The following is a 15,493-nucleotide window of genomic DNA, read 5'->3' as shown; positions in this document are numbered from 1 at the left end:
CGATTTTCACTCGCAGCCCATCTGTCTATCTCTACTTAAACAAACACTTGTACCTGTTAATTTGATCATAAGCATACAGTTTTTAGTCAATTTTGTACCAGAATGATTTGTACCACTCAGTACTCTTTTATATTTGTTTTAAGCATTTGAGTTCCGGCTTACACGCCTCTTGGCTGCTCTCTACCCTGTGTACCGGTAAGTTGTCTGATATGGAGGGGGTAGGGTTATTCGTATATTTCGATACACGCTCATGAAATCTTATTAGTGTCAGCCATTGACGAGTGTAGTAAATCCAGCCAATAAGTATTTTTGTTTTCAAATCAAGGAGTCGTATGCCAGCTAGCAACGGAAACCTTTTTTTTCTACACCGGTTGTTTTGTATGGATACCTACGGGTGCCACCGAAACACAGGTCCCCTTGCCCCCGATCAAAAGGCAATTAGCTAGCGTTTTCAGGATTTTTCCTAGTTCAAATTCCTGTCCGCCGGATTTCCTGAAATCCCAAACTTTATTAAAACTATTTTAGGGGTGCGGAATCTGAGTACCCCTACTTTTACGGGTTGACAGAGGGGATGTCTTATTTGTAAAAATTTATTGAAAAACATCATGACCAAAACAGGAAATTTCAATTAGAGATTTTTTTTCACTCAACTCTGGACCTCTAATTGCTCCTACCCCCTAAATCCTGAGCCTCCTGCGTAGTAGTTTATTGCAGCCCCCGGCCCCCTCCACCCCCCACCCCCCCTTTCATACCTGCAACCCGCGCAAATCGCTCAGCATGGCCACAGCCGCTGGATCACAAGGTAGCCGTCAGAAATGCTTGTTCGGTTCACGATGCAAGGTTAGGGACGACGCAGCTCAACTGTATCAATGTACTGTCTGCTCAAACATGTTTCATCATCTTTGTGCTAGTGAATGGAGTGAAGAGTGGAGTGATTGTGGTTGCTCGACTCGCAACCCAAAAGGAACAAAGGGACCAAAAACTTCAGCGCAGCAGCAAACCCCAAAAGTTGTTCCTTCCATCTCTGAAGAACAAATCGCGGAATCAATTGTGGAATACGTTTCAGGGACTAACAGAACTAGACGGGTATGCAACAAGGAGAACGATCACAGAATACGTTTCAGGGACTAACAGAACTAGACGGGTATGCAACAAGGAGAACGATCACAGAAGAAGACGACGACGAGGACGATAACGAGGAAGTGGAGGAAATGGAAGGCGAGGACGAACAAGAAACAAGAGAAAAAATCGAGTCTGTCAAAGACAGGATGCTCTCGGACAATTCGAAGGCATGTTACTTCAGTTCTGTAAGTCAGCTGATTGCATGGTTGTATGAAACCAAACCATTTTGTTTGAATCACGAATTCAAGAGTTGTTTAGACAACGAACCCAGAAATCGTGGTCCAATTACCAAGAAGATCAAAGAATTGTTGAAGAGAAGAGAATTGTTACCATTCAACACGAGAAGGTTCTCATACAAGCAATGGACCAGCTATGTGGTAAATGTCATGATGAAAAAAAAGTTGAAATTCTCGTCATACGTAGCTTTGAGATCAGGTGTTAGGCATTTCTATAGAAGGCACCACAAGACCAAAACGTACAGGAGAAAGTTCGACGTTCAGATAGCCGATTTCTATAAAGGTCTTCAGAACACCATCGCAGATGAGAGAGCCGTGAGTGGAACGAAATTGTCATCTGGCAAGGATCCATTACCCTTTAGTTTGTATGTCATAATGGGTGGAGAGTTGCTGAAATGTAAGAAGATGGATTTAATAGTTGGTCGTACCTTCCTGATACTAAGTTGGAATCTGATCTGCAGATCTGTCAATACGGCTGAGATTCTGTTTCAACACATGGGATGGAAAGACGATCACATGTGGATATGTTTTCCTCATAGCAAGACAGATCAAGTTGGAGAACGGAACGAGCCGAAATCAATATATGCCAATCCGATCTGTCCTGCAATTTGCCCCATTCTTGCTATGGGTGTGTACCTTATGAGTCATTCTCCAGACACCAGGAAGTTGTTTCCAGGTGTACTTGGCATGAAATGTGGTTGATAATGATGCATTTTTTGGGCATGATAGGTGGCAGTCAATACCATCGTTTTGTCAATTGTCTGCAGAAAGTCATGACACTGCCCGAACGGGGTGAGTGTGATGAATCTTCTAACGCACAGGATGCTCCGTATGATTACCGAGCCATTCGGAAAGCTGTCTGTCAGGAGCTGCAAAGACTTGGGATGAACAAGGAGGATTTAGGCACCCACTCCATTCGAAAGGTGAGATATTGATTGATGATGTGAAGATTGTTTGAACCCTACGTGTAGGGTGCAGCGACGTATTGTACAAGTGGTTCTACTCACTGTCCATCAGTTACCGCGGTTTCTGACCGAGCCAGTTGGAACAACGGAACAATTCCCAAGACTTACTTCAAGTACGAGGCTGCATCAGATCTGTTTGTTGGTCGTACGGCCTGTGGATTACCCATTCATTCGGCGATGTTTGCGTCATTACCTCCACAGTTCAAGAAGGGAAATGATGAATTAGTACAGAGTACGATTCAGTTATGTTTTCCTACATTGCCAGGGAATATGAATGGGATTCTGATACATTGCTTAGCAAGCATTGTGTATCATTTCGATTACTTGAGAAAGGAGTTGGACCCCAGTCATCCATTATGGAGCTGCGCATTGTTTCGGGATACTGGAATTTATGAACAGCTGAAAGAGCAAGTTTTAGTTCTGCTTCCTACAGACGTACCCATAGAGATGAATGAAAGTTCCGAGAACATGATGTGCACTGTGCAGGTTCCCATTTATCGTAGTACTGGATGTCCGCCTCATGTCACATCACTGGTTCACGAAAAGCAGTGGATGATGAAGACACAACTTTTGCAAGAGAAGCTTGATCAAGTGGTGGCAGGCAATGAACAGCTGGTGGCAGCCAATGAACAGCTGGTGGCAGCCAATGAACAGCTGAGACTGAAGCAAGACAGCATGATGCAAAAGATGGAGGTGGAATTCAAGGAGATTGTCAACTATTTTAAACAGTCTCAGGGAAAGAATGAGGAAAATCGCCTGCTATTGCTACAACAGCTTGAGGTATCTATGCAACAAAATCATGGCCGTAAAGATGCAACGATGCGTTCAAGTTGTGTGTTGACTCGAACTGTGAAAATTTGGCTAAGTGTTGGACACTCTGAGGCGGGTGGCCACACAAAGCGGAGGGTGGGGATGGGGGTTCGACATGCAGGGGTGGGTACTAAATGATAGATTTGGAGGGGTGGGGTCCATTTCCGAACAATTTTTATGTTACTTCTATAGTAAATGGAAAAACCGACAATAAAGAACTGTAATCTCCTGTTTTGGTCTGTAATCTCCTGTAATCTCCTGTAAGAACTGTAATCTCCTGTAATCTCCTGTTTTGGAATTTTCACACTTGAAAATTATTATTATAATAATTGCCTTTTGATCGGGGGCAAGGGGACCTGTGTTTCGGTGGCACCCGTAGGTATCCATACAAAACAACCGGTGTAGAAAAAAAAGGTTTCCGTTGCTAGCTGGCATACGACTCCTTGATTTGAAAACAAAAATACTTATTGGCTGGATTTACTACACTCGTCAATGGCTGACACTAATAAGATTTCATGAGCGTGTATCGAAATATACGAATAACCTAACCCCCTCCATATCAGACAAACATACCGGTACACAGGGTAGAGAGCAGCCAAGAGGCGTGTAAGCCGGAACTCAAATGCTTAAAACAAATATAAAAGAGTACTGAGTGGTACAAATCATTCTGGTACAAAATTGACTAAAAACTGTATGCTTATGATCAAATTAACAGGTACAAGTGTTTGTTAAAAGGATATAAGTTTATAATTGGGCATTAGTAAATGCCATGGAATGGTGCCTGAGCGGCACCCGCCTCCTCAGGGCGGGTCAGCGCGGAACCCGCGGCGCTCGCACCGTCCGCTTCTCGACCGGGACTATCAACCATCAGAACAGCCTGATGATTGACGAGCTTTTAGAGAAGACCAGCTCTTGGTAAGCATGAATAAACCTCTTTGTAAGAAAGACATCTGTCAAAGTCAGAGTATAAATGACCGCTTTCCGTGCATGTCACATGCTGGTCCTATGGTCAGGGGTGAGACGAGGTTCGAAGAGGCAGAAACTAACCCTCACGTGTTGCAGGCTCTTTCGGATATGGGTAGCCGGACTGACCTTGATCTACAACTGTTCCTACAGAGGGATGCACCCAGGCGTGTCTACTTCCCTCGCGACAGCTCGGAGAAGACGACAAGGCACTGGGGGCAGAGAAAGCTTCTGATGTGTGAGATCAAGTTTATTCTAGATCACTGCAACCCTGGCATCCGTGAGGTGCTCTACATCGGAGCGCACCTCCTCGTGATTGCTGATCTATTTCCTGATCTTCATTTCACCCTCATTGACCCTTCACCGTTTCACAGTGGCATACTGGCCATGAATGCAAGATTCAGGGTCATCAACAGGCTTTTCGATGAGTCCATGGCGGAGGAGTACAAGGGGAGGACTGACCTTCTGGTCATATCCGATATCCGCTCGGCAAACTACAGGAGGGAGTCGACCGATGAGAACGAGTTGAAAATACACCGCGATATGGCGCTACAGGCGGTCTTTGTCAAGATTATCAATCCAGCTGCTGCCATACTGAAGTTTCAGCTGCCATGGTCGGATGGAAAGACCAAGTACCTGGATGGATACTTGATGCTACCCATATGGGGGCCCTGCAGCACCACGGAGTGTAGGCTTGTGGTGAGGAAGGATGCGGGCCTTCGCCTTTATGATAACCGAGAGTATGAGGAGCAGCTGTTCTGGTTCAACACAGTGCGGAGGGTTGCGCGCTACCGGCATGAACAAGAGACCAATCCTGCCTACCCTGGGTACGACCACTGCTTCGACTGTGCGGCGGAAATAGCAATCCTGACCGAGTACGTGACCAAGCACGACGCCTGCAAGGGAGAGCCTGTAACTTCGGCTGTGCAGAGGCTGGCGTCAAGACTAACCAGGGTACTGAGCAAGACCCGATGCCTGAGTCACCGTAACCTCTCGAAAGAGTCACTGTATCAAGCCATTACGGAAAGGCAATGCGGTTTGAAGAGGAGGAGAGACTGGGAGGATCCAGAGAAGGGGTCGCCCCTCCCAGCGTCGAGCACTCTATAAAGCAGCATCAAACGCCGTCTTTCCCGAACTTCGGAACGGGAAGGGGGGCATGGTGAGATCCTGGCTTCCGCTGACCCTGGCGGTGGGCCTTGCCTCTGTCTGTTGCCTGCCCGTGTGCGCGGGCCAGGGCTTCATCCCCGTGTATGATAATGTGAACGTCATGACCACCGCCACGCTGCACTCGGCCTCGTCGGTGACTTTCGACTACGCCGGCCAGCTCTGGTCGATGAAGTTCACGGTCCCGGCGATGCAGCCGGGGGAGGTCTATGCCGCCTTCGTGCTGGACCAGCGGCAGCCCACCGGTCCGAGCTACAACTTCCTGACTGAGCAGGCGCCGTGGTGCGGGATCACGATGTCCTACTGCTGCTACGCGGACCTTCTGAACCGTACCCACTACTTCAACGACGCGCTCTCCGGGGCCGTCGCAGGGCTGGGGGGCGGTGCCTCGAACATGGACGGCTGGGCCCTTGCGCTGTCCAACCTCACCGCCTTCGGTCAGGTGCGGGGCTCGGAGGGCATCCGCTTCGATTACCCCTCCGGCACCCTCTTCGTTCCCCACACCTCGGCCCAGCTCTACGGCTTCGAGTACCTCGACGAGAAGAAGAACTACGTGATAGACTTCCGGTTCCTGGTCGTGTACCAGCAGTTCAGCGGAGGGGTGCTCGACCTCGTCTTCGTGCCGTACCAGGCGGTGCTCCTCCGTGACATCAACGACCTCTATGCGAGGAGCTACTCGGACGTGCAGCAGTGCTCGGTCTCGGGGCTCTACAGCCCTGCCAACAGCTTCTGGCTCGCGAGGTACGAGAGCCCGGAATCCACCGCCAAGGTTTGCCAGTGGTTCTGCAGGCAGGGCTACTACTCCTTCCCCATGCATGCCGACCAGAGCGGGGGGCCCGGGTCGGAGGGCGCCACCTGCCTCCCCCCTCCCTCCCTCGGCGTCGCTGTCGGGTACACCTTCTGGCTGATCCTCAACACGACGGAGCTCTCGCAGCAGTTTGGGGTTCCGGTGGTGCCGCAGAACCTGACGCTCCAGTCCGCCCCCGGGGTGGGGGCCTGGGTGGACCGTGGCAGCCTGTCGTCCAACCTGAGCCTGGCTCTGGGCAACAGCCTCGTTGTGATCCATGGGAGCAGGACACCCGTGCGGACGGTGGCCCAGCTCCACAACAGCCAGTACGCGAGGGAGTGGAGGGTCTACATGCAGACTCTCCGGTCGATCTACCTTCCTCCGGCAGCAGGTCTCTACCCCCTACCGCTTTCCCGAGTGGCTGCAGCGCCTGGGGGTGTTCAATCAGGAGGGGGTGATCGACGTCGCCGCCTACCCCGTCGTGACTCAGGAGGTCGGGGGGCAGGGTCAGGGTGCCGATGGACTCGAGAAGGCAGATGGCCCCGCCGCCGGTGGACGCGGTGGCCCTGGAGGTGGTTTCGTACCTTGACGCGCAGGGCCTGACGCTCACGGACGTTGTGAACGCGATCTTCGAGTCTACTGTGTCCCTAGTCAACAGCACCTCGGTGAAGGGTGTGTGGGGGGCGGACATCTTCATCCGTGACATGACGGTGAGGGTGCAGAACGTCGGGCCCGGCTTCAGCTCCGCCTTCCTCCTGCTTCTCGCCTGCATGATCTTCGCCGGCTGTCTCGTGTGTGGGCTGCTGATCCAGGCCTTCGTGGTGCCGGCCAGCTCCGGGGGGTACGCGGACATCACCCAGACGGGGCACGTCATCGAGGAGCTTGCCATCTGAGGGCCTGTGTGTGTGTGTGTATGTGTATGTGTGGAAATGTGGAAAGTAAAAGATTCAGACCCTGCCCGGCCACTCCCGCCCCAGCGCTGTGGTGTGCCGCATCATCTCTATTTAGGTCGGAACCGAGACGGGACGGCATGGTAGCACTGGGATACATGTCTTCGAACCGACCGTCGGCGCAGCGCCCCGTGATTGCCAAGGACAGCTCGCAAGCTGCCAGCACCGGCCCCAACAGCACACACAGCTATCACAACCTGCAGACCTTCCAGAATGAGGCGGTCGCGACCACGATCAACGCGGTGCTGAAGGACGGCCTGCTGACGCCCATGAGGTCGTTGAAGCCCTCGGAGTGCCAAACCCTCATCAAGTGCGTCCTGAGCAAGGAGGAGCCCGAGGCGGCGCTCATCGGCACCGCGATGGTGAAGATCCCGAAGGGCCTACCAAAGGGCGGGGACTGGTGTGCCTACGGTTCCAGCGCTTCCATCGTTCTATCCCCCTGCAACACACTCTTCGAGGACCTCCAGCAGCTCAGGGAGGCGATGCTGACCCACGTTCGAGCCCTGCACGCCAAGGACAGCAAAGCCGAGAGGCCGGAGGATCACTCGCCGGTGGACGAGCGGATCTCCAGCACTCTCCTCCCCTGCTCGGTCTTCCACGGCTTGAGCAAGGTGAGTGACAAGGTCGGGGGTTACCAGATCACCTCCCGCTTCGGCAGCGTCTTGCTCTCGGCCAGGGACATGGTGAGGTGCAACGCCGCTCCCCCGAGCTCGAGTGGACGACGCAGGCACGGGCCGTCAAGGCCGTCTCGAAGAGCATGGAGGAGTCCGGCCTCTCCACGAGGGCAAGGACGGTACCTACGTGCTGGACCTGCTCTACATGCCCTCCCCGGAGGGATCGTCGCAGGCCCTGGCGGCCAGCGTGGTGAAGATGGTGGGGAGCGACGTCCCCGTGGGGTGGAGCAATGGGATCCACGCCTTGCAGCAGAACGGTTTATTGACGACAAGCACGGGACTAACAGGTGCGACCTGGTGTGCGGGCAGGCCCACGCCCTTCACAGCCACGCCAGGAAGATCACCAAGATCCACGTCAGCAACCAGGTGATGAGGGAGATCCTGAGGATGCGTCCCGAGCCCCTCTCCGACGAGGCGAGGAGGCTGACGGCGCAGCACAAGGGGCGCTACATCAAGTCCGAGTCGCTGATGCAGACACTGAACGGCGAACTGAGGAAGGAGATGACCAAGGAGGAGCTCGCCGAGGCCGATGCCTTCGTGGCCAAGGCCTACAAGCGCAGGGAGCCCACCGTCGAGTGCGTCCGGGGTCAGGTGACAAAGACCTACAACCCCGCGGGAGCCGAGATAGCGACCGTCTCTGCGGACTTCGAGATGGGCTACAACACGAGCCTCTCCTGCGCGACGCCGCCCTTCAAGGGGAAGAGCATCACGCTCGAACTCGGCAACTGCTGGAAGCTCGAAAGCCACGTCATGACCCTCATCCCCAAGCACTGAAAGCAGACGTTTTCGCTTCTGAGAAGTATTTTTTTTATTCTATGAAAAGATTACTTCTGATTTCCCTTGATGCATTGAAAAGGTTACTTTTGGTCCATCGCGGTCCCCTTCCCCATTTTGTAGCCGTCGCCGCTCGCCCTGCCCTGTGTTTGTTCTGCCATGGAGATTCCAATCCGAAGCTCGACCAAGAGCAGGTTCATCTCACGTCACTGATTACTCTATGAATCAACTTCGCACATGGTGGTTCCCCTACACAGCGAGATGCTCCGGTCTATTCGGGACTTCTCTGAAGCCTAGCAGGATGTTCAATTCAACATTTACATGCGGCGAGATAATATCCGAGCTCTTCAACATCTGGTGCATATCTCCACACCTTTCCAAACCTCCTACCTCAGTTGCCACTGCTTTCAAAGCCCCGCCGTTTCTCTTCGACTCTCTTTCTCTCATTCTTCCGCATCGATATCAATCCTTTGTCGCCTCATACTTGTCAATCTCCACAGCCTTGTAGTGCTCCATGTGCTAATACAGGTTCACTTCGGTACAGGCTGCCTCAAGAGCAAAGTAAGGCTGTTGTATACACAACACAGAGATAGTCAACGACACGAGTAAACTACGCACAACCACCACACTCACTGCGCATGCAAGTGGGGGAAATTCAGGAGGCCGTCCGCACGAGATGCGTCCGCCTATATAGGGAATATCCGGCAGAGTATCCGACGAGTATCCGAGGTTCCGGATCCTCATGGATACAACATCGCTCCATCTGCGCTTGACAACTTAGTACCAACTTGTCCTTCGCTCTTACCATGAGGAGATGAACGACAGGATTCAAAGTTCCACTTCAGACGAGTCGGAGGAGTCCAAGGCGTTGGAGGGTAAAGCTTGAAGAGCTTCACGTTCTTCAAATTGACGGATGAGGTCGCGAAGACCTGATTTCTTCTGCAATTCACGAGCAGGGAGCCAATTGTTCTCACTGACTTGATCATAGCCTGTCCATTTGGAGCACGACGCGTTCCGATCAAGCGGCAGCACGAAATGGCTTAGCGAGCTCAGGCAGTAGAATGCCCGAACCACGACGTCGCGTATCGCCATCCTCCTCCCTCCCTCCCCGCCTTGCCCCGGCTCCCCCGGTCTCCCCGGCGCCTGTTTTTTTGGCGGTTCTATCACAGCCCACCGCCCTCCCTGCTCGCGAAGCCCATGGGATTAAATCTTTCTTGATCGGGGCTCTCCACGAGATGCATTTCTTGCCCTGCTCCTCGTGCACCATGAGTCCTTGGTCCTTCAACTTGGCGCACAGTACTTCTACTTGTTTTATGTACTGAGCAGGTACTCCGAGGATAGCCATAGTTATCAGTTTACCATTCTCGGGAGACGCTCCTGAAGCATCGATGGAGGCACTCTTGTCTAGTACCTCCTGTTTGTCTGCGTTCCATGCAGAGACATACCACGACTGTCCTTCTTCCCCCCATTCTTTGATGGCATCCTCCTGGCTCCTGACTTCAGCATGTTTGCAGGTCTGTCGAATGGCTTCGGCTAAGGCGTTCATCGAGACTTCCTTGGACTGCAAGGCTCTGCCTGTCCTGCTCTGAGGGTACTGCCTGACGAAGTGTTCCAATCTTCGGATCAGCTCTCCTAGCGAAGGTGCTGAAGGTGTCGTGTCCTTGTTTAGGAACTGGGAAACTCGGACACGAGCAATCTGTTTCCTTTCCTCTTTGGATAGATACCACATGATCAAACAACCGTTTCTGCACAGAAAAATATCCTGTTCAGCACCCTAGCTCGCAAGGATCCCCCTCAAACTGTGGGGGAGGACTGCATGCTTTTGAGTCCGGCGGCCTGCTTTTGAGTCCGGCGGCCTGCTTTTGAGTCCGGCGGCCTGCTTTTGAGTCCGGCGGCCTCCTAAACCCTAAACCCTAAACCCTAAACCCCTGCCCCAAGAAAGCGAGCCTGCCCCAAGAAAGCGAGCCTGCCCCAAGAAAGCGAGCCTCCTAAACCCTAAACCCTATTTTTATTATCATGTGAGTTTATTAGAATGCTAGAATGTTGCTCGGCCTCCTTGTGGGCTTTTGCAATTTGATCCTAGTCTAAAGAGGCGCTCGAGCACTGGGAGTACACGGCCTACAATGCGAACCCTGCTTCTGAGGTCTCTTTCTACTTTCTACTTCTGCTGTCTTCTCTTGGCTTCCTCAGCCTCAGTCAGGAGAGTTGCCTCTCCTCACCTTGGCCTTCGGTCGCCACCTACTCCTCCTCCATTCAGCTTCCTCAGCCTCAGTCAGGAGAGTTGCCTCTCCTCACCTTGGCCTTCGGTCGCCTCCACCTTCTCTACTTACCTTGAGCTCAGCTCAAGCTCGGTACGGGCTCGCCCCGTCTTCTTCCTCGCCCTCGCCTTGCTCTTCCTCCATGTCTTCCTCTTCTTCGCCATCTTCCCTCATCTCCACCCGCAGTCGGTCCTTCTTGTCCACCTTCAGCGAGCAGGCCAGCACATGCATCTCTGCGAATTTACTCAGTGCTATGAACAGGAAGCTAAGAGATCGACGCTCTATGTCGTCGCTCTCCGCCTCCTGCTCAAGCTCAGCAGCTGCCGTTGCCCGTGGCGAGAACGCGCTGCCCCTCCTTGCCTTCTTGCTCTCTCCTTGCACGCGAGTCCAGCCCACTCCCTGCTCCTCTGGCGTCTTCGCCCACTCTCCCAGCGACATGAACTCCAGGCTCCCCGGAGAGTAGAAGGTGTCGTGGAGGTTGCCAACGGCCTTGTCCAGGACCAGCTTGATCGGCTCGCTCGTCCCCGCCTCGTTCAAAGAAGTTGCATCTTCGATGACTGCTGACAGCTCGCTGACGAGCTGCATGTCCTCTTGGCTTGACGGAGATGCTGCCTCCATTGTGATCCTCTCCAGGTCTGTAAACTCCAGCCACTCTCCCTCGCTCTCCTCCTGTCGCTGCGCTGCGTCGCTGGTGCCCCGCTGACCAGCCGCCTCAGGCTCCTTGTCGAAGCCGACTGCTTCGAGCTTGGTTGCTGCGCCTTCGAGATAGAAGGGCAGCTCCTTCATCATGCATCGAGCATCCTCCGTGAGCTTGGACCCGTTCCAGGACTTGGTGTTCAAATCCTCCTCCATGTCGATGCCTTCAACTTTGATCTCGAGCCTGTTAGCGATCTCCAACAAGACTCTCTTGACTCTTGCGATGGACGTGTTGCCGCCGTTGCACAGCCCCTCCATCTCCTTCCTCGTGAAGCGACCAGATGCCGCCGTCGACTTGATGATGATCTTGATCTCCTTGCCGTCCTTGCCGCCTGCCTTCTTCTGCATCCTTGATGCCTTCTTCAACTTATTTCTGGACACAAAGCGATCAGCTGTCAACTCGACTGCGAGCGCCTCTCTGATCTTCGGGTCCTCGCTGAACAGAGTCAGGTGTACTCCCTCCATCGCTTCGCTCTCTCGGAAAGCTCGAAATGCTGTATCATTCGCCTCTGGGCAGCTCGAGGAGACGATCCACTCCACCTCCCTCTGTCTCCAGATGACGTTGGCCCCTACAGCGACGAAGCCTTTCCGACCTAAGCCTTTGTGGTGCTGTCCTGGCGCCCCAGCGACCAGCATGCCTAAACCCTAAACCCTAGTAGTAGTAGTAGTAGTAGTCGATTTTATTAGAATGCTAGAGTAGTCGCATCGGGTCCTAAACCCTAAACCCTATACCCTATGGGCCAGTTGCTGAACTGTTTTGTTTCAGCGAGCATCCCTAAATGTTCTAGGAATTCGTATGACAGCGGAAGGCCTTCCTGTATATCTTGGATGTCAGCCATGGCGGTGGTCAGATGCTCCCACCAAGCTTGCGAGTTGAGGGGGCTGTTATGCGTTTTGCTGATATGTTGAGCGATTTGCAGTAGGATCTCTATTTGGCTTCATCGTCATCTTCTTTCCTCGCAAACGGCGCCGAGGGAAGGGAAGGTTCTGCTTCTTTGATGTCTTGTTCCTCTCCCAGCGACATGAACTTCAGGCTCCCCGCAGAGTAGAAGGGCGCCCGGGCGGCTTCCCCTACACCTGGCGCGCAGCCATGATGCGTGGTAGTAGTTGAGTTTATTAGAATGCTAGGTAGGTTGCATGGCTTGTTATCACCTTGCCCTATTCTAGTCTAACAGGGATCTCGTGACCTGGCAGTTCGGCCCGCCGTTGGCGGCCTCGTGTTCCAGTCTTCGGATCAGCTCTTCTAGCGAAAGTTCTGAAGTTGCACAAGCTGTCCAAGTCGTTCAGGTCTTTCCTCCTCCAGTCGACCAGTATGCAAGAGTATCTGAATGTTGCAGTCATGATCACGTTTCTCAGCCAAGAATTAAAGCTGGGTCAGCTCTGCCAAGCTTCTTCTCTTGCCTTTAGGGTTTAGGGTTCTCTCTCTCTCCTAAAGGCTTTTGCTCCTGTGAGAGTCCATCTATCTGACTCAGTAGATGCTCAATGATTTCAAGTTTCAATCATTCTCGGTTGCCTTCCAAGTCAGTGATAGCATTTGACACTGTCTTCTATCAAAGAACCTGTGTCGACTGTAAGCAACATGGTAGATTTAGCAAGGAAAAGTCAAGAGAACCAAGAAGTTCAAATTATCTTTACACGGTAAATTTAAGTCCCATATGAGAGAACAAGATAGGATTAGAAACGGTTGAATCGCTAATAAACACAAGATTTGCTATTCAAATACTATTGAGATCCAAAATCATTGAGAAAACCAGGCAAGTGACACTATCGTTAGGCATGGCATGTCCTTTGGATTCCATAAGACCGCCATATGGAAATGCCATTTGTTAATCCATGACATGTTCTAGTTCAAAGACACTACGATGAAGGCTGCCAGACATTTTGGTGCTTCTGCATACCTCTCCGTCCAACCCCTGACCCCCTCTCTGTTCATGTTTGAGAGTCATCCTCTGGAAGAGTTACCAGCCAACCCATTTCTACATCAATAACCTGAGAAACTCGATTGGATCTGCACAAAAACTTTAAAACTCAACATGATCATTGATGATTACTTGTCATACCTGGTCATTAGGTCAAAGCAATGTGCCGTCTCACAATCTTCAGAGTCAAAATGGAGATTCGTTCTGAAATCACTCGTCAAAATTGAAATGAGAACTGAAGCAATATACCCTGGTGTTTGCACTTCTGGTTCATTTGAGTTACATTCGAAAATAGGAAAACACAGCACTGCACCCTTCGCTTTGGCAGGCAACGAGGTTTCCAAGAGCCTGACATGCGAATCAACAGATAGAAGGTAATTATCACAGAATTCCTCACCTGCGTTCAATAAGCATCTTCCGTCGAATTCTATTCACAGGATTGTAGATTTCTGTTTTTTGAAAACAAGTTTTCGGCACCACCAAGGTTTCTGAGACTTCCTTACAGTCAGCAGTCATGATGTCATGCTGCAGTTTTAATATTTGCACTCCGTTCACAAGTTGAGATTCTTCTTGTATTTCTGTTCGGATAACGCTTCGCGAAGCTCTTCACCCTCTCGACGAGATCAGCTTCGAGGACAGAGGCATCCACAAGTCCGCTCTGCGTGTATTGGCATGATCTCCGATACAGCAGGTTGCGAACATTTTCATCATACTGAAGAACCATACTTAGAAAGCTATTTGAACACCTGACGAGGAGCCATGCTGCCGAAAATAACGGCGCCTCCTAAACCCTAAACCCTGCTTCTGAGGTCTCTTTCTACTTTCTACTTCTGCTGTCTTCTCTTGGCTTCCTCAGCCTCAGTCAGGAGAGTTGCCTCTCCTCACCTTGGCCTTCGGTCGCCACCTACTCTACCTCCGTTCAGCTTCCTCAGCCTCAGTCAGGAGAGTTGCCTCTCCTCACCTTGGCCTTCGGTCGCCACCTACTCCTCCTCCATTCAGCTTCCTCAGCCTCAGTCAGGAGAGTTGCCTCTCCTCACCTTGGCCTTCGGTCGCCACCTACTCTACCTCCATTCAGCTTCCTCAGCCTCAGTCAGGAGAGTTGCCTCTCCTCACCTTGGCCTTCGGTCGCCTCCTACCTTCTCTCCTTACCTTGAGCTCAGCTCAAGCTCGGTACGGGCTCGCCCCGTCTTCTTCCTCGCCCTCGCCTTGCTCTTCCTCCATGTCTTCCTCTTCTTCGTCATCTTCCCTCATCTCCACCCGCAGTCGGTCCTTCTTGTCCACCTTCAGCGAGCAGGCCAGCACATGCATCTCTGCGAATTTACTCAGTGCTATGAACAGGAAGCTAAGAGATCGACGCTCTATGTCGTCGCTCTCCGCCTCCTGCTCAAGCTCAGCAGCTGCCGTTGCCCGTGGCGAGAACGCGCTGCCCCTCCTTGCCTTCTTGCTCTCTCCTTGCACGCGAGTCCAGCGCTTGCTCTGCAGCCACTTCCCCAGCTTCTCCTTGAGAACGTTGCGTCCCACTCCCTGCTCCTCTGGCGTCTTCGCCCACTCTCCCAGCGACATGAACTCCAGGCTCCCCGGAGAGTAGAAGGTGTCGTAGAGGTTGCCAACGGCCTTGTCCAGGACCAGCTTGATCGGCTCGCTCGTCCCCGCCTCGTTCAAAGAAGCTGCATCTTCGATGACTGCTGACAGCTCGCTGACGAGCTGCATGTCCTCTTGGCTTGACGGAGATGCTGCCTCCATCATATTGGTCTTTTCTCGCACGCCGGGTCTGGTATCATTTGTCCCTTTTGCACCCTTGCTTCCGAAGGATACCGGTCTTCGTTCCAATCATATCGGGGGTGGTCAGAGCTTGCTTGCACCCCATCAATTCCCTGGCTTTGTTGGTGTAAGGGTGGGTAGTGGACGGGCTCTGCTTCAGGTGGTACACAATAGCAACCTGCAGTCCCCCTCTGAGACTTATAGAAGAGGATCTTTTTTAAAGGGGACTTATACATTGTAAACAATGATTATGGTACAAACTTACTCATTTTCTAAATTTGAATCTGTACTGTCTTTCTATTTCTGGTACTACAAAGGCAGGGTAGGTGCTTTTGGGGGCTTTTTGTGGGGTAGGGTAGTGACCCCCCTCCCCCCGAGTTTAAAGATTTGAATTTCCCGCCTTGGCACCGAGGC

At 52.2% G+C, this 15,493-nt stretch overlaps 4 protein-coding genes across 4 annotated transcripts; 3 read left to right on the top strand and 1 right to left on the bottom strand.

The window, feature by feature from the left end:
- Nucleotides 1-1,853: 1,853 nt before the first annotated feature.
- On the top strand, nt 1,854-2,356 carry GUITHDRAFT_43555 (hypothetical protein; the record flags this gene model as incomplete). Its single annotated transcript, XM_005830287.1, has 4 exons — nt 1,854-2,034; nt 2,088-2,150; nt 2,214-2,281; nt 2,330-2,356. Coding segments are annotated over 4 exons (339 nt in total), but the record flags the coding sequence as incomplete, so codon positions are not given.
- A 1,902-nt stretch (nt 2,357-4,258) lies between these two features.
- On the top strand, nt 4,259-4,876 carry GUITHDRAFT_43190 (hypothetical protein; the record flags this gene model as incomplete). The annotated part of the gene is made up of 1 exon (XM_005830286.1): nt 4,259-4,876. A coding segment is annotated over one exon (618 nt), but the record flags the coding sequence as incomplete, so codon positions are not given.
- A 2,201-nt stretch (nt 4,877-7,077) lies between these two features.
- GUITHDRAFT_110782 (hypothetical protein) lies at nt 7,078-8,445 on the top strand (the record flags this gene model as incomplete). The annotated part of the gene is made up of 1 exon (XM_005830285.1): nt 7,078-8,445. The coding sequence occupies one exon, from the start codon at nt 7,078-7,080 to the stop codon at nt 8,443-8,445; it is 1,368 nt and encodes a 455-aa protein (XP_005830342.1).
- Nucleotides 8,446-10,455: 2,010 nt separating this feature from the next.
- On the bottom strand, nt 10,456-15,048 carry GUITHDRAFT_153336 (hypothetical protein). The gene is made up of 2 exons (XM_005830284.1): nt 14,246-15,048; nt 10,456-10,630 (listed from the first exon to the last, which is right to left on the bottom strand). The coding sequence occupies exon 1, from the start codon at nt 15,026-15,028 to the stop codon at nt 14,480-14,482; it is 549 nt and encodes a 182-aa protein (XP_005830341.1). The 5' UTR covers nt 15,029-15,048; the 3' UTR covers nt 10,456-10,630; nt 14,246-14,479.
- Between the last annotated feature and the right edge of the window lie 445 nt (nt 15,049-15,493).

This window comes from Guillardia theta (genome assembly GCF_000315625.1).
Source record: "Guillardia theta CCMP2712 unplaced genomic scaffold GUITHscaffold_47, whole genome shotgun sequence".
Lineage (NCBI taxonomy): Eukaryota > Cryptophyceae > Pyrenomonadales > Geminigeraceae > Guillardia > Guillardia theta.
Note: the sequence above shows the minus strand (reverse complement) of the source record. Positions and strands in the feature narration are given on the sequence as shown.